General features: G+C 39.2%; 1 protein-coding gene across 1 annotated transcript in view; it reads left to right on the plus strand.

Annotated features, from left to right (window-relative positions):
- The window catches only part of LOC117290474 (E3 ubiquitin-protein ligase ZNRF3-like), an 80,758-nt gene that overhangs the window by 53,950 nt on the left and 7,327 nt on the right, over window positions 1-19,481 (plus strand). The window contains exons 4-6 of the mRNA XM_033771889.1: window positions 6,369-6,512; window positions 16,162-16,275; window positions 16,961-17,191. Of these exons, the coding sequence (XP_033627780.1) occupies window positions 6,369-6,512; window positions 16,162-16,275; window positions 16,961-17,191 (489 nt within the window). The remainder of the gene's footprint in view (window positions 1-6,368; window positions 6,513-16,161; window positions 16,276-16,960; window positions 17,192-19,481) is intronic.

Below are 19,481 nucleotides of genomic sequence, written 5' to 3' on the forward strand. Positions count from 1 at the left end.
ACCAGTTCCTACCTCTAGTCCTAACCCCATTCCTAACTCTGACCCAACCCTAGCCCTAGCCCTAACCCCATTCCTAACTCTGGCCGAACCCTAGTCTCTACCAGTTCCTAACTCTAGCCCTAACCCCATTCCTAACTCTGGCCCAACCCTAGTCTCTACCAGTTCCTACCTCTAGCCCTAACCCCATTCCTAACTCTGGCCGAACCCGAGTCTCTACCAGTTCCTACCTCTAGCTCTAACCCCATTCATAACTCTGGCCCAACCCTAGCCCTAGCCCTACCAGTTCCTACCTCTAGCTCTAACCCCATTCATAACTCTGGCCCAGCCCTAGCCCTAGCCCTACCAGTTCCTACCTCTAGCTCTAACCCCATTCATAACTCTGGCCGAACCCTAGTCTCTACCAGTTCCTACCTCTAGCCCTAACCCTATTCCCAACTAGGGCCCAGCACTAGCCAACTCTCAAGATTTTCCATGTACTGGTGCAATTTAAACTCCCACCATGTATCTTGGATTTTCTCTAACATGAAATATATCATTGTTCAAAATAATGATAAATTGAAATAGTATTTAAGTTGATATATCTTGTCTCCCGGTTATACTTGCTTTCCCCTCTTATTTGATGGCTAGCCTTAATTGTTCTCTGGCCTTGTGAGGGGCAACTTCACATTCTTAATAACGAAAAATACAATATGTTACAGAATCTTATTGAAAAAGGTTTTACAAAAGCTTCGCTCATGGATGCATTCTGAAAGGAATTGAATGTGAAAGAATCCATTATACAATGTTTCATTTTGTCAAAGAACAAAATTGATGCTCTGATGGAATAAAAAAAGCTGTCATTGTGCATTTACTTTTGACTTGCTTATCGGATTCCTCCAAAAGAAACATGCAATGGATACATTGTACCTACCTTACAATATTATCCATTGTGGTTTATTATTTGATAAAAATATTATCTTCAGGAATGGCTTGGCCGAGCGGTCAAGTGCACCAGACTCAAGCTCTGGTGTTGCATGGTGTTCCAGTAGCAGCGCTTGTGTCCTGGAGCAAGACACTTACCGTAATTGGTTTGTCCTTCCATATGGCCCTTCAGATCATGGAGTTTAGCTCCATATTCACATGAGACATTAAACTGTAAAGCCCCTTTCACACGAGAACAATTTTAGCAAGGGTCCCATGCTAAATTGTAGCATGGTTGTTAAAGTTTACAAAATGTACCTCGTGTGAAAGGACAATTTTGTCTACTGCTTGAAAATCTTGTCAAACATGGCTACTTTTCACAACCATGCTAAAATTAAGCAAGGGACCCCAGTTAAATTGCTGTCGTGTGAATAGCACTTTAGTGTGTGTTGTGAGAAGCATGTAAAACAACCCAGGACACCTTTAAAGAAAAGCCTCACCTGTGTGTACAAATAGGTTTGTTTTGTTGTTAACCATTGAGTAAGAATGACCAGGTTATTATTAATAGATGTTGATTATTATCTCAATTTTATATTTCTGAGCCGAGTGCAAGTTGAGTCAACATGCAAACGTATGGAAACCAAATGGAATTCCTAAACCACGATTCTAGGTTGTTGTCCCAGATCCAGTACGAGTGTCATATATTGGCCATTGGGATTTGATAGTAAAACCACATTCATCACCTCCTGCTGTCAGTAGCAGGTGTCCATTGCTACTACCAATACTATGATTAGCACCTAGGCCACACCAAGCATGCCTTGGCATTTCATAAATACTTTGAAATGGATACTTCGGTTAATCCTATATAACCGTACCCCATGGATCACTCTAATATTTGCAATGGCTTGAGGTTGGTCGAGCCATTAAAGGTAGGTTAACACCTGTGTTTTAATGCACAATTGTCATTTTGTAACCAGTCTTGCTCCCTGTGCAATGGGATCATAGAGATTTTAGAACTAGAGGGCGCACTGGTGATGTGCTGCGGGGGCGCAAAGGCGATGGGACCGCAAGGAGACACGCGCGCCGTTTTGTAAGATGAACTTTGTATGCGGGTTGAATGTGAAATACACATCGTGTGTATTGATAAATACACGCTGTCCGATACTGTTTTGTCAACTTACAAAATGGCCGCATCCGCGCATGCCGGGCAGCATATTTAGGCCAGTGCGCCCTCTACATGTAGTGCTTATATAACTCTATGAATGGGATGGATTACCATTGATTACCATATAGAGGGGTCAGACTAATTGTTTTTTTTATTTTCGAGAATCAGTATGTTTATCATAGAAATAAAGCATGGAGAATGCTGACTGCTCGACTGCACTCCAGACCTGATACTTCACGGAGGCAACGAAGGCGATTGCCTCCATGCTCCCTAGTCATTTGCATTGGTGCCCTTTGAAATGCTCCAGTAGAAATGTACATTTCCTCATAGAGTGCCCTTTATCAAGGAGAAAATGCCTTGGTGCCCTTGCCCTTTCAAAAGCAAAGCATACTGTACATGCCTGTAGTGTACCATTAGCACACTGCATAAACCAGTATTGTTCCCTTATGCAATGGGAAGGAATACACCAATGATTACCAACAAGAGGGGCCAGACTAATTTTTTGTTTGTTCCAGAATCAGTTTGTTAGAAATAAAGCGCCGAGAACACTGACTGCCCGTCTGCACTCTGTGCCCTGCTAGTGAACTAGGCGTATCAAAACCACAGGAAACATGGCGACTCTCATGAAGTTTCCACATTTTTGTTATTTGGCGGTCTAAATGACGCAAACACTTGTGACATTGTGTCACCGTAAACCTTACTTACAATGCACTGTAGACCATTTTGTCATACATGTACACTCATAAAAACATAGAGTGATGACACTGTACAAGGATCACAGTGCACCACTGAGTCAGCAGCCAACAATGAAAAGGAAAAAAAACCTCGTCCCAATTTTATGGCTCTGCTTACCCTAAGCACAGAATCGGCGCTTACGGAAGCGGGGATATTTGTGCTAACGGCAAGCGTATTTCACGGGTTAGCGGTGAATTTTGGTTTCTGCGCATGCAGTCTCCATGTGACTTATAGGCATTCTAGGCTTACAAGGCTAGTGCAGAAATTTGGCTGTAAGCAGAGCCATGAAACGGACTCTTATAAACCAAGAAATAAACAAATCAACAAATTCTATATTAGAAACTAAGTTTGACAAGCATTCCGTATAAAAGTTTATTGATGATGATTCATAGAATGGCTACATGTGTACAGAACCCTTCTAATTCACTAAAGTTATGATTAACTGAAGCTGAGAACTGGGAGGGAAGATATTAAAACTTGAAACTCATCAGCGTCCCACGACTGACCTTTTCAAATTTAATTTTTGTTTGATAAGAATGAGATTGCTTTTTGAATCATTTTCCAGGTTATTTATAATAAAAAAATTAGTATTTGTTCATTTGCTAGTTGATGGTTTAAATGAAATTTGACTGGGAATCTAGAAAACTGTGTGTAGTTTTGTTGGATTGTTCATCACCAGTCGCAAACTGTCAGTTAACATGATGCACTGATCAATCAGTGTATTTGGAAATGAAATTCTCCTTTTGGTGCAAAAGGCTGTATTGTGAAACAACCCATCTACGAATAAGTTAGAATACGCCTGGACACCTGCATGCCATGAATAATAAAAGAACACAGTCCAATATCATTTAGATAGGTGTTAAGGAAGTGTCAGAGGTCTACGTGTATGTGCAAGCAATGTGCCCCTGGGATTTGAAGCAATTGGGATTTCTATTTTTACGCAAAATTGAAAGACACTGGACACTATTGGTAATTGTCAAAGACCAGTCTTCTCACTTGGTTAGCTCAACATATATGTATGCAATAACAAACTTGTTAAAAAATTGAGCTCAATTGGTTGTCGAAGTTGCGAACTATTATAAAAGAAAAAAACACCCTTGTCACACGAAGTTGTGTGCTTTCAGATGCTTGATTTTAAGACCTCAAATTTTAATTCTGAGGTCTCGAAATCAAATTCGTGGAAAACTACTTCTTTCTCGAAAAACTACTTTACTTCAGAGAGAGCTGTTTCTCACAATGTTTTATACCATCAACAGCTCCCCATTACTCGTTACCAAGTAAGGTTTTATGCTAATAATTATTTTGAGTAATTACCAATAGTGTCCACTGCCTTGAAGTAATGTTTATGCATAGAGAAGAGTTGTCGATTGTGCCTGGTATTTAGTATACATGTACTTCAGACCTGGAATTTCATCTGTAAGAGGGCAAGGCCTTTTTACATTTTGCAAAGAGCATCCCAAGTCAAAATTCCAGTTGAACCTAGTTAAACTGGGTTTAACTGGAACTAGTTGAAAACCAGTTGATAAATTAGTTAAACACAGTTAATACCAGTTGGTTTAATATGGAAAATGGACAGAAACCTACTGGTTTATAATTTCAACCTAGTTGAACTCAGTTAAACCTAATCCAAACCAGTTGGTTAATATGGAAAATGGACGAGTTTGGTCACTATCCAGTTGAACCAGTTGACACCAGTTAACTAGGTTCAACTGGAATTTTGACCTGGGATTTCAACTGGAAAATCTTAAAGTCTATGGGAAACTGTTGAAAGGGGTACTGAAGACCAAGGCGTCTGTGGCCTGTAATTCTAGACCTTATATCATCAGCCCAGTGTTACATGTAAAAGGTTGTTAATTGAAATTTTGAAAAGGTCATTAAGAGAAAAAGCGTGTACAAGATTTTTGAAAATTTATAAAAATCTACAATTAAAGGCAGTGGACACTATTGGTAATTACTCAAAATAATTATTAGCATAAAACCTTTCTTGGTGACAAGTAATTGGGAGAGGTTGATGGTATAAAACATTGTGAGAAACGGCACCCTCTGAAGTGCCATAGTTTCCGAGAAAGTAATTTTCCACAAATTTGATTTTGAGACCTCAGATTTAGAACTTGAGGTCTCGAAATCAACCATCTAAACGCACACACCTTCATGTGACAAGGGTGTTTTTTTTCTCATTCATATCTCGCAAGTTCGATAACCGATTGAGCTCAAATTTTCACAGGTTTGTAATTTTATACATATGTTGAGATAGACCAACCATGAAGGCTAGTCTTTGACAACTACCAATAGTGTCCACAGCCTTTAAGTGTTTTTCTTAGAAACTGAATATTCCTTGTTGCCAACCATTACTTTGAAGACCACTCTTGATCAATAAACTCCATTTACCAAGAGCTCTAGACAATACATAAACAATTTTATGTTATTCATGTACCTTATAATCTGAGCCAACGATGTGAAACTTTGGAAAGCTGTAAAAAATCATGTGACACCATTTTCTACAAACAATGATGAGCAATGACCCTTTCACAACAAATTTCCCTCATATGCCATTCCTGAAAAAGCTGTTCATAAAATTAGTTAAACCAGCTTTTGTGGTAATGAATACAATTTAGTTTCTCAGCGCCAACGTACCTGATACCTGGGCCCAATTTCATGGTTCTGCTTACCGTAAGCACAGAATCGGCGCTTACGGAAGCAGGAAATTCTGCGCTTACGGCAAGCATATTTCACGGGTTAGCGGCGAATTTTAGCTTCTGCGCGTGCGTACTCCACGTTACTTGGCATTCTACGCTTACAAGGCTAGCGCAGAAATTCGGCGCTTGCACGTAAGCGGGAAAACGTGATCGTAAGCGCAGAATTCGGCAGTAAGCAGAGCCATGAAATTGGGCCCTGATAGCTCAGAACAATAAACCCAAGCATGGCATATAAAGGCAAGGGCCTTGAGACTCAAAACATATTCACATATTTCCTCAAATTAGAAAATTTGATATTTCTTGAAACGGAAGTAATATCTAAGTATGGTTTTCTGTCTCGAATTGAAGCAAATTAATTTAAGGGACTGCTAGGGCATGAAATAAACTCTCAAAACAGTCTCTAATGGGAATGTTTTTTAAGAGTGTCTTCTTTTTTAAAAACTGCATATAATGCACGCGGTGATAATATACCGCAACTGAGCGTGTAGGTACACAGCGTAGGGTGTCATGGCCGTGCGGTCTAGAGAATCGAATCCAAGTTCTGTTGGTTATGTCATGGAGTGTGGGTTCGAATCTTGGTCGTGACACGTGTGTCCTTTAGCAAAATACTTTACTTGCTTCTCTTCCCCCAGATGTATAAATGGGTACCTGTGAGGGTAGAGGCTGATATTGTGTATGAACAGTTTGTTGGCGTGCTTACAGTTGCCCAGTTGTTTATCTGAGAAAATCTAAAGGGATGTTATTGGCCCAATGACCAGTGCACTATTAAAAAGCACATTGAGACGGTTATTTTTCCTGTTCTTCTTTAGCATGTATTTTTATCTTGGTTTGGACTAATGATTAATTTTGTTGTGGTTTTTCTTCCGTTGCAGTTACGACGTGACAACTCTGCATCCCTAAACCGTCCCATTGTCATCCTCCGTGGCGCTGACGCCCTTCAACTGATGAATGTGGTTAATAGGCAGAAGGAAGCCCAAGCTCACATCAAGACAAGCCCGCCTGTCCATACACCTCAGGTAAATTAACAATTAGTGAGTAAACTGCACAAACCTAACACACAATGCTGCTGGGCCTTATTTCATATTTTGTGAGGGATTATTTTTTATTATATAACACCCAAGCAGATCCTTGCCATTTGATTGGAGGATTGTCCGTCACGTGATAGCAAATAAAAGTACCATTGCACGCTGAGTCACTCACCGTGCTTTTTCGTTCCATCCGAAAAGTACCATTGCACGCTGCCAGCGTGCAATGGTACTTTTTGGATGGAACGAAAAAGCTGAGTAAAAACATCACTGCGTGCGCGTGTCTTTGGTAACGCAGCAGGTGTTCTGCAAGAAGGCATAGTAAAATTACTAGCATTCGGCTTCTACAGTTGAAATTGTTTGTTTTGAAAGTTGTATCTTTCAATCAAAATTACAAGGTTCTACTTGGATGTTATATAAAACAAATAATGAATGTTTTTCATTCGTGCAATGGTGCGAATATGTTCATTCGTTGAAAGCTGGAATGTTCCATTCAACTCGGCTCCGCCTCGTTGAATAGAACATTCCGTCTTTCAACTCATGAACATATTCGCACCATTGCACTCATAAACATTCATTATGTGTATACTATTTAATGGTTTTCTAAAAATACTTCAATACAACGGCTAATAGCTGAAATGTACAGTTTACAAAAACAGTTATTAAAAACGTCAGCAGTATATTACAAATACACACGGAAATGAAAAATGATGAGCATAATTTTGATGTGCCTATGTACAGGGTAGCTACTTTTTGTCCTTACAGTGTAGTAGCTCTATGAAATTGGACCCAAGGTGTGTATGTTGTTTGGTTATAAGTTCTGTCTGAAACCCGATTCATACTTCTTGCGAACGCGAATGCGAAAAGAATTTTGACGTCACATGGCTGTTTCGTAGCGAATGTTTCGCAAGAGTCGAGCACAAGTCAACTGATGCGGACTATTTTTTGCGAATTTGTGACCTAAAAAATTTGTATCGTATTCGCAGGAAGTATGAACCGGGCTTGGTTCTGTTTTATAAGTTCTGTCTGTGTTTGCTTCATTGGGAAACCATGGGCCACACAGCTTTCAGTTTGACATGCAGGTTGGCTCTGTTGAGATATAGGTCACTGTTACATGATTGTCAACCAATCATTCATGCTGTCTGAACATGGCCCAATTTCATAGAGCTGCTAAGCACACAAATTGGCTTAGCATGAAATTTCTTCCCTGATAAAAACATGATTACCAACCAAATTTCCATTTGTTGCATATTGCTTGATACTGGTATTCAGCTGTTGTTTGCTTAAAATCCTAAAAATCACGTGAAAATTTGGTTGGTAATCCTGTTTTTATTAAGGAGAACTTCCATTCTAAGCATATTTGTGTGCTTAGCAGCTCTATGAAATTGGGCCCTGCTGAAGAAACAAGTCATATGGAGTCGAAAGAATATTGCACATGGAGCAATTACATAGCTCTAAAGATAACAAAACTCTCTCTCAAGAAAATGCTTGTAGAAATGTAGAGGATTTTCAAGCTATATTTCAAAACAAATTAAACATTAGTTTTCTTTTCAAAAGATGTAATTTTGCATCAGGGATAAAGAATATAATTTGTTTTTATCCTTACACCAATAAGGGAATAAAAGGGTAGCGACGAGTTCTTACACGGCCGTTTAAAGCCGGCAGGGTCGAATTGCCATGTGATAAAGCCCTTTTGTTAAAAAACCTTTAAAAAAAATGCAATTACAGACACTTTGACAGTTGAAGAGTCTGTTGCGCGTGGGTTGTGTGTACTTGCGTGCGCTTAGAAATAGATTATGCGCGCGCTTAGAAGTAGATTACACACTGTTACTAACAGCTATGAATTGCGTTCCGCTTGATAATCTTGCGCGCCTGACATGCAGAAGCCAGCCGGTTATAAACACTGGTCATTATCAACCGTTTAAACACCCCCACGTGACGCATTCTCCACCAATAGGAGTAGAGAAACTGTCTAGGGTAGTTATGAATGTGTATTAAGCACTGTATATAAGTACTCAGTGCACCTAGTTCGAATCACACCTGAGTGATTTGCCTGTGTTGGTTTTTTTTTCTTTTTTCCAGAGGTTGTGAAAATACTGAGTATCTAGTGCTTAATTTAATTACACACATCAATGTCAGGGTAAAAACAATTTGTAGTAATTTTCTAGGCGGCAAAAAATTGAGGAATTAGTTTTTGAGAAAAATTAGACGGACAAAAATTAAGTGCAAGGAATCTGACTAAATGCTAATTAGTTAAAGGACAGATTTTTCTTGGTGAAAAAAAGTAGTTGGAATTTACTTTGATTTGCAGGAAGAGTCCTCAAGATTAGGAAAGGCGATTTGACTAGAAACTATTTACCCAAAACTGAGAGAGTCCTGCTTTTTCCGTCGATCATTTTCCGCTCCAGCGGAGCATTCCTCCCTCCTTCCTGTCCCGACCTGATCGGATATTGGCACATCTGTCTCATTTACCTTGAGTTTTTCCCTCCCTCTTTACGCTCGGACAATCACATCCCTGTTTCGGAAATTCAAGGCTCTTAAAAATCTGTCATGTCAGCAGGAGACTTGCGCATCAGGCTTTGCTGATGCAAACTTGCACAGAGAATCATTACAAACCAGGTTGGACTAAGGACATGTACTGGAAGAAAACAGCAAAGTTGAACAAGTTCAATTGGACATTACTCAAAAATGTTTTTTTTGCAAAAAACCTTACTTGGTAACGAGTAATGGGGAGAGGTTGATAGTATTAAACATTGTGAGAAACGGCTCCCTCTGAAGTAACAAAGTTTTCGAGAAAGAAGTAATTTTCCACGAATTTGATTTCGATACCTCAGAATTAAATTTTGAGGTTTCAAAATCAAGCATCTGAAAGCACACAACTTCGTGTGACAAGGGTGTTTTTTCTTTCATTATTATCTCATAACTTCGACGACCGATTGAGTTCAAATTTTCACAGGTTTGTTATTGTACATGTATGCATATGTTGAGATACACCAACTGTAAAGGCTAGTCTTTGACAATTACCAATAGTGTCCAGTGTCTTTAAATATTTGGCCAAAGCCGTAATACTCTCATTCCTATTATTGACCCCTTGCACTTATTGTATGCACCTACATGTAGCCTGTCTGCCATTTGGGAGTCCAAATGTACAGGAAGGAATTTTTTAAATGAATTTTTCTCATGTTAGTTTTATTAATTTTCATATTATGTAGGATTAAAACAATCAAATGCTTCCCAAACACCAAAGGTGCCATACATTACCTTTAAGTTGCATGAAATCAGTGCTGATATATTCAATTATTGGATTGTGCATAAAGATACATGTTATTGTATTTTTTTTCTTTCTCTATAATGTACATTATGTACACTTACACTCTACACTGATATTAAAATGTAAATAAGCACTCAAGGCTCCGACTCCTGCGGTGAAATTCGACAGAGTATTTTTTTAAGCCAATAGGGGTAAAGAACATTGTATGGTGCTTATTTAGTAGCAGAAAACCAACATGAAACTGTGCAAGGATAACAAAAAAACTGTTTCTGTGTTACACATATGTACACATTTGTTCATTCGCCAGTCTGGAAAGGTGTGGTTTAAGTCCACTTAACAATTGTTACTTAGTTTGGGAACAACATTGAATGACTTTATACTCTCTTTTCTTGTCACAGGGAAAAAGTCATATTATTAACATGTTGTATATATTTGACTTTTTACCCAAAAAATGCATAGTTTTCTTTGTGATAGTCTCAGCGGGCCCCAAAAGGCGCAAACCAAAGTCAGTATTAATACCAAGCCTTAAGCTTCCCCTAATACGCTCTCTCCAAAATTGTCCAGGTTCTGTTCTTTTCTTGAGCTGGTGTTGCCTTAGGCGGACTAACCAGGAGACCCCTGTTCACCAGAGACCTATAGCCATGATAACATCTGTCTCACTAGAGCCCGCCCCCTAAGGGCTAGAATTAGGCAGATAAACAGGCTTGCTTTTCACCAAAATGTACAAGTGCAATTTCCGAACCTGACTGCCTGAGAAACAAGCAAGGTTACTGGGATTGTGTCTTGACTATAGCTTTGCGTGTTCGTTCAATAGGTCAGAGATGCGACCCCCAAAACCACTCAAAAAAGAGTAATTCACAATGTACAGCTGGTAGATTCTTTAAAGGGTAAAAGTCAATGAAAACATGCTGTTGGTATGCATTGTATAAAAGGCATGCATGACATAAATGATTACCCGATTGTAAAGTTATCAAATTTGGTGTATATTAGCTATCTTAATACAGGTACATGTAGGCCTATGTGTTTTGTAAATCTTGGGGTGGTTCTTTGGCTTATTCAGAAAGGTGCAGTATGCAACAAAGTACTGTATGCAAATTTTAAAATGTTACACAAAGACTGGGGTATTTTCTAAACTCCAATTTGTTACAAACGGTTGCCTAAAATTGGAAGATATTTAAACTTTTGTCAACACTAATTTTTGTTTCCCCAAAAAGTAGCAACCACCACTTGGGGCACTTGTCATTTCAATCAAATTGTTACATTCTTACGATCCATGTCTGTGAACTGAAGTTTCACACCAACGATTTGGTAACCAAAATTTGAAGAAATGTTGTGATAATCTGAATTTTAAAATTGGTTCTTTCTAAATCTTGAAGCTTACTTGTATACGTGCATGGTACTGTTGCCATTCATTGACTTTTGAAAAGTCCTGTCACCTTTTTTCTTAAGCCCAACTGTTCACTCAGGTGAATTGTGAAAGCGAAGCGAATTTCATTGCATCGCAACTAGAAAACAGTGCGTATCTGATTGTTTGTGTCACATAAGTCACTTTGACTCTGCTTTCGCGTGAAATGAACCAATTGCTCTAGGGACTTATCAAATGAGGCAATTTAAAAGCAATGGTTTCCAGACAGATCCAAAGAAGAGCATGTGCATTTTGTTACTATTGTAACACATAAACAATTGGGTGTTGCGAGGATTGAAGATAATATAGTGTGTTACAATTGGTGGCAGCAGTGGGATTGAAGCCACACCATTATAATAACTGGTGGATCCAGGGCTTACGCTACATGTATGTTGGGAATGGTTGGACACTTTTGTGCTTACAAGAGCAAGTTTGAATGGGCACATTTAGTCGACTTGTGATTGACTTCTGACCAGCAACGCACATGCGCAGTGATGTACTCACTCGTACGACTTGTTTGGAAACCTAGTCAACCATTCGGTACCACACATTATTCAACACTCCATTGCCTTACATATAATAATAATAATAATAATTTGGGGGGCTAATCGTCCTTACTCGCAGCTAGAGCTGCTACAACGTGTTCGGCTACATTGGTTCGAGAAGCTTCCAGCCACATCAACCCATTATGACCACGGAGCACAACCAAGATCGAAAATGTTTGATTTTTTCCTGAGGGAGGAAAACCGGATAGTCTGGAAAACCCTCGTGGCACAGCAGAGAACCAACGCACAACTCAACTCACATATGGCCCCGACCGGGAATCGAACCGGGGTCACCTTGGTGAGAGGCGAGCGCTTTACGCACAAGCCAACCGTGCCACCGCGTTTTCGCTAGTGTAACTGTTTCCCCTCAGCACTCTACGCATGCTGGAATGGGCCAGTGAAGAAACCATGGGCTCGAGGCTGGTTCCAAATGGTCGACCACAGTAGTCAACCAATGGTCAACCAGCCTGGGTTCGAGTCAAAATAGTCAGCCTTTAGTTAACCATGGTGCACACTCAAACTTGCTCCAAGTATCCCTTTAGCAGGTGTAGTTGATTACATGTGTAGCAAGTTGCCTGTAAAAATTGCCTTGTGTGACAAGCAGACCACCGCACTCATCCGCACTCCTGCACCTGCAAGTAACAGCACTCCTTCAAATTTAACGTGGATTTCAATAAATTTAGGAAAAACAACACTTTATTCACAGCAGGCAATGAGCCGTTGATGTGGCCTTTATTTGCTCTGGTCATGTAATGAAATTAACACTCTGCCAACCCAATCACTGAAATTCAGCAGGCTTTGAAATAACCCACTGCACTCACACTCACAGCAATTGCCATGGTGCCCTTTGCTTTTGCTCTGGTGCCTTTTGCAAAGTTTCAATACAAATTGAAGTACCTCTTACCAGAGATTGCTTGTAAACCTCTTGAAGAATCTCATTCATAATATGTGAAATGCTACTTTTGTGCTAAAACTAAAAACAATGAACCTGGTCATTTTTTAGTAAGCATGCATTACTTTTTAGACTACATATAACATAACGTTTTGCTCTAAGGAGGGCAAAAGAGCTCTCCTAAATAACTTAAGGAGAGTAGCTTAAAGCTGTCCCCATATTTCTGAAAAATAAAGCACTAGACTAGGCGCTTTAAGAGTAGATTTATTTGAATCCATTTATAAATGTGGCTTTTTAAGGCTGTGTAAGCTTTAAAACCACATACAAAACCATCACTGTTTTTCTTTAGTGCATTTAATTTGATTACATTTTCACTGGAAGTGAAAGCGCTTTTCATAAAACTAAACCATCCCCTTATACAATTATTTACGTTTTTCAAGTTTGTAAGACCTCTTGAGAAATAAAGCATTCTTAGGCAAGCTATACAATATTTTCTTAAAGACCAGAAAATCAGAATGAACCTTTACACTTCCAAAAACAAATATTTAAGCAACACTTTAATCTGCTTTACGTAAATTGGCTCCAGGTTTTTTTATGTAACTCTTTGGGGACAGAATTACCTTAACTCCCAGGAAAGATTTACTCTGCGAAAAACCAGCCCCAAAGCAATCCGATTTACCATCAAGACTTCAGATCTATTGTACAGGAAATATACTTTAAAAAGTCCGCTATTCTAAGATGGAATTTGGATAATGCCAAATTGGCATGTCTCCGAATTAGTCTTAAATTATCTTGAAAATTAGATCTTGTTTTTGACGTACTGCCAAGAAAGACAAAGTGTTTTTTATTGAGTCTGTGGAAATTCAATCACAGAGAACTTGGCTTTTTAAGTCATGTCAGTGAAATTTACTCCCCTAAAATAATGATTTTTGTTGTCGAAGGCATTTTTATCCTCGGGTGAGGTTTGCAGTATAGCATCATGTGTAAATCTCTAGTGTAGTGTTGGTTCTGGGAAGAACCGGTGGGCGGCAACTCACGAATAAGCCATTTGTGAGTTAGATTTGAATAATGTCTGGTACATTATGACTAGAAGAACCGGTGGGGCGGCAACTCATGAATAAGCCATTTGCGAGTTAGATTTGAATAATGTCTGGTACAATGACTCGCTTAGTTACAATGCACCGCTTACATTTCAATTCCTCAGACTATCAAGACAGTTGCTACGCCACGTGATTAGGGGCAAGCTTTTGCCTAGTTACGTAAGAGACAGTGAACACCCAAACACAATTCTGAATGGATGTGTTTACACAATGGTACCAGGGTTTGCTCATCCTGGAGGTTGCAAGCTTGCCCCTAATCACGTGGCGTAGCAACTGTCTTGATAGTCTGAGGAATTCAAATGTAAAGGGTGCTTTGTAACTAAGCAAGTCATTGTACCAGACATCATTCAAATTTAACTCACAAACGGCTTATTCTCGCAAATATGCTCTGATCATATTCAGGAAGATGTCTTTATCTTCCTGAAGACGATCAGAGCATGCTGATCGAAACGTTGAGTTGCCAACCAACGGTTCTTTTCAGAACCAACACTACTCAAAAGAGATTTACACATAGTGCTACCACAAACCTGATTATACTCCCACCATGCAAAGTTTCAAATGCATACACATTCTATCCTGTCAAATGCATACACATCTGCTGTACATACATGTACTTGGCTATCTTTGGCTCCGAAGCTAATTTTGTTGATTAAAGGCATGTGACAGAAACTGTATTCTGAAAGAACCTTGAGACTTTGCAAAACATGTTGTAAAAGGCAAGTCCAAAAACAGTTTTGTTTAATACGGTAATCCTTAAAGACAAACTAGCTCAATGGGTTTCCTTGAGGCTTCGGCAACCTTTGAAGCTAGTTTATGAGAAGTCAGCATGGCTTATAGTGGTATTACAGGATAATGTAAGACTGTGCAACCTTCTGCCCGGGTCCTGCTGCCCGGCATGCCAGCCTCGGAATTACCCACAGCACCCACATCAATTGCCATGTCCGTGTTCCAATACAAATTAAAAAAAATTCCTCATAAAAGTGTCCATTACCAGAGGAAAATTGCCATTCCCATTCAAGAGCAAAGTTCAAGGCTTGCACATTGTACAGTACAGTACAATATTTTTCCGAGCAGAAGGTTTTAAAGGAAGTGGACACTATTGGTAATTACTCAAAATAATTATTGGCATAAAACCTTTCTTGGTAACGAGTAATGGGAAGAGGTTTATAGTACAAAACATTGTGAGAAACAGCTCCCTCTGAAGTGACATAGTTTTCAAGAAAGAAGTAATTTTCCACGAATTTGATTTCGAGACCTCAGTTGTTAACTACATTATCAATTCCTCTCCCCATTACTCGTTAGCAAGTAAGGTTCTAAGCTGATAATTATTTTGAGTAAATACCAATAGTGTCCACTGCCTCTAAAAAAATAACAGGAAAAAAAATCAAACTTTCAAACTCAGTTTCCTGAAACACAATTTTATGTATTAACTGCTTGTTATATTTCGCTGAGCACACATTTGTAAATTTCTTTGCCAGACACATGTTCATTGCGTAGTTCTGCCAGACACACGTTCATTGTGTACTTCTGTTGGGCTCAGAGTCATACGACCCTTCTGCCATGCACACGTTTGTTGAGTCCTGACGGCCACACCACCCCCATTACACTACTTAAGAACAGGATAGTTTGAATGATCATCGGTTAACCAAGTTGACATTTGCATTATATTTATCTGTAAGAGAACTCGGAATATACATGTATGTGGTGTGTCGTGGTCAAGCGGATAAGAGCACCGAACTCAAGCTCTGGTGTTTCTGATCAGCAGAGTGTGGGTTCGAGACCTGATCGTGACACTTGTGTCCTAAAAGCAAAAGCATGCTTCGTCCTGCGGATGAGATGTAAAGCTGTTGGTCCCGTGTGTTGTAAATGAACGTAAAAGAACCAAGTGCACTTATCGGGAAAAAGTACGGGCTGGTGTTCCTAGTTTGAGATTGGCTGCATATTGCGCCACAGCACCTTGTAAACACACGCAGCTATGTAGGAGTATGTCTCATACTTCAACACATATACCTTGGAGGAAAATAGTGCCAGCACATAGGGACCTCATGGTGATATGTGCTAAACTAGTCTGTTCATTATGTTATGTGGTAAAACCAAATTGAATATTCTCTTAAAGCCATTGGACACAATACACATCGGTAAACAATGTTGTCCAAGGCTCACACTTCATGTACCACAACTTATATATATAAAATAACAAACCTGTGAAAATTTAAGCTCAAAATTTAGAATGGCAAAGTTCATTGGCTCGAATCCCATGCAAGTAATACGCCTGTGATTTTTTTTTTACAGAACTCGGGAAGGTACTGCGTATACAGTGCTTACATAGTACATCAGTTTGAGGGTAACTAAATAATATTCTTTATCCCCAATGCAAATTTAACATATAGGCCTATTAAATGCCTGTTTGTTGTTGTTTCTTTGCAGAAGACATCCAATGAGTTCTTTGACATGGGTATCTTCGTTGCATTCTTTGTTCTCATTGCCATCATCTGTCTCCTCCTTCTACTCAAACTCAGATGGAGACAAAAAAGGAAACAGGTAAGAGCTGTTTATGTACAGTGTTCATGTTTGTGTTTAGACTGAGTCTTCAGAACTGACAGAAGCGAGACTTGGTTCCACAGAAGAGTGGACCTCTGGGTTCGGTTCGCAACTTGAAACTGGGTGAGAACCAGCAGCCGATTTCACGAAACACTAAAAAAAACGATTAATCCTATCTCGAGTTAGGACGAGTAACCCGACCTAACTTAGGGCGGGTTCAATGCGTCCTAACGTCTTCGGATACGGAACTGAGCTCGTCTTAAGTCCTAAGAGTTTGGTGAAATCGACAGCCGGTTATCAAAGGAACAGCCCAAGCTTAGTACTATGTGTTTGGACTGGGTCTTTTGAACATGTGGGTACTCAATTACCAGCCAATCTTTTTCTGCTAAGCAAAATTGTCTAGCATTGTATGTTTTTTGTTTAGTACTTATATGTACATGTATGAAGCTCTTTGGAATTTGGCCCTCTGCTTGTTTCACCCTAGAGTCCACTTTTTCGATGTACAATTGATGAAAACGGTGCCATCTCACTGTTACTTTAATATTCTTGTTGAAATTTATGTACAGATGTGATCAAATGTGTTTTGAGAGATAACCACTTGAGAAACATCTGTTTCCGGAATCACTTGGTCTTTGTAACATATTAATGTATTTCAGTGGTACTTAAATAAACTTTATGGCTCCAGACATCACAGGTCCGCATGGCAATGGACGCCCTGTCTAAGATGGAAGTCCGCAAGTACAAGCGTTTCTCCGAGCATCACCAGCTGCGTAAGTCATCCCACGATGAGCGTTTCGCAGACAGCCACCACCAGCTGCGCAAATCCTCTCAGGATGATCGGTGGGCCACGACGCTAAGCATAGCGTCTGAGGGAATTATCTGTGCAATCTGTCTGGAAGAATTCAGAGAAGGAGATGTAAGTTGTTTGTTATTTTTATGCTGGAAATAGACCCCACTTTCTGTAATTGCTAGCATCTATGGTGTCGCAGTGAGTAGAGAGCAAGCTAATCCAAAGTAAATTTACCCGAACATGTTAAAGGAACACGTTGCATTGGATCGGTCAAGTTGGTCTTTGAAAAGCGTATGAAACCGTTTGTTATGAAATGCATATGGTTGGAGAGATATTTTGATACTGATCCACACAAGTATCATTCCAAATTGCACGGTTTTCCTTTTACGTCGCGAACTAACACGGTTAGACTCCACAAAATGATCGACCGTGTTTCTTTGAGCCGTAAAAGGAACACCGTGCAATTTCGAGGCATGTTTGTTTGGATCATTATATTCTACTTTTAAATTATCTATCTATAACCATTTGCATTTTATAACAAACGGCCTCAAACACTTTTCAAAGACCAACTCGACCGATCCAAGACAACATATTCCTTTAAGTTCAAACCTTAATGCCACAAATGTAGTTCCCAATGTTTTTTTTGCAAGATGAGAGTTAACCTCCATTCATAAATACCTCAAGACAGTTTCGCTATTCCTATTGGTGGAGAGCGCGTCACGTGGGTGTGTATAAACCTTTGTTTATGACCGGTAAAAAGTGTTAATTCATGGGCGTGACACGCGACCTTGCACCTGTTCTTATCAGACAATTTCTTCATTCCTATTGGTCGAGAGCAACAGCTGAAACAGTTGTGCCACATCACGCGATACGCGCGACGCGCACAGCAATCCCTTATAAGGAGTTGTTTACCCGAGGGCAGCATTTCATAGCTGGAGGAGGGGTGTTGTGTTGAAAGAAATCAGTTAACAATTAAAATTTTTGCTTTTATTTTACTTTTTGACCAAAAAGTGATGATGTTTTTGACCGAACAGGTATTTATGAATGGGAATCAAAGTGTGTTGAATCGGTTTTCAACTAGTGGTTTAAACCCGCCGAGGCCTGGTTCTTTATAATTTACCTCGACTTCGTCTTGGTAAAATTATCAAGAACCAGGCCTCGTTGGGATTAAACCACTAGTTGAAAACCTCTTCACCACACATTGATTCCCTTATTTTAAGAAACATTTCACTTCAAAGTAATGTGGTTATGTTTATAAAAGACACCAGTTTTTATGGCCTAAAATATAAATCTGAAAAGCGTTACTGTCTCCGATTGTGTTTTTCAGTCACGGACTATTTTCCTGCAAGGGGTCTGCTAAGGATTTTGTCTGCGGCGATATATTATATTATATATCAAATAATAAACCAGAAGGGAAACTGACTGGGTACATTTTTAAAGATTTTGGGTTGAACAAAGAAAAATTGACTAGAGCGGAATTTGAACCAACGACATATATATATATATATTTTTTTTATTTTATTTTTTTATTTTTTCTCTTTTTTATTTTTTGTTTTTCTCTGTTGACTTTGTACAGCGCATTGGGACTCTGTGTGTATTGCGCTTTATTAGAACGGTATATTATTATTATTATTATTAAAAATGCAACCATGAAATTTGCACAGGTTGGTTTTATTGTATACATTATAGGATTAAAACAATCAACTTTGCCTTTAAAGAAAAAATGATTTGTTGCCAAGCAAAGTAGCAGATGTACGAACAGCCACTAACCTACATATACTTTTCAAAACACTGTTCAAATTTACAGTCTAGTTGTGTTTGATCGAATTTCTTCATTTTGTGGTTCATTGCCCTCAAAATGGGTAAGAGTTGAGGGTGACATCAAGTCACCTCTTTCCACTGATGGGAAAAGCAGATGATTTCAGTGTCTCATTTTGATATATGTTGATAGAGTCAAAAGTATCATTATGCAGTCATTAAAGATACATGTATACTGCCCTGTTTTAATCCAGAATTTATTGCAAGTCTGGAATTAAATGGACGCCACGAAGGCCTTGGCCTCTGTTGCCCTGGTCTTGGCCTTGGTGCCCCTTCAAAGGTTTTTCATAGACCTTAAAAGGGACACGTTGCCTTGGATCGGGCGAGCTGGTCTATGAAAAGCATTTGTAACCGTTTGTTATAAAATGCATGGTTAGAAAGATGTTTCTGTGCGAACTAACATGGTCAGCCATTTTGTGGAGTCAAAAATTTGACTCCACAAAAAATGGCGTGCAGTGATAAGTTCATGACGTAAAAGGAAAACCGTACAATTTTGAGACATATTTGTGTGGATCATTATATTCTACTGACATATTTCTAACCATATTGCATTTTATAACAAACAGCTACAAGCAATTTTACTAGACCAACTCGCCCG

The sequence above is a fragment of the Asterias rubens genome, chromosome 5 (assembly GCF_902459465.1).
Source record: "Asterias rubens chromosome 5, eAstRub1.3, whole genome shotgun sequence".
Taxonomy (NCBI): Eukaryota; Metazoa; Echinodermata; class Asteroidea; order Forcipulatida; family Asteriidae; genus Asterias; species Asterias rubens.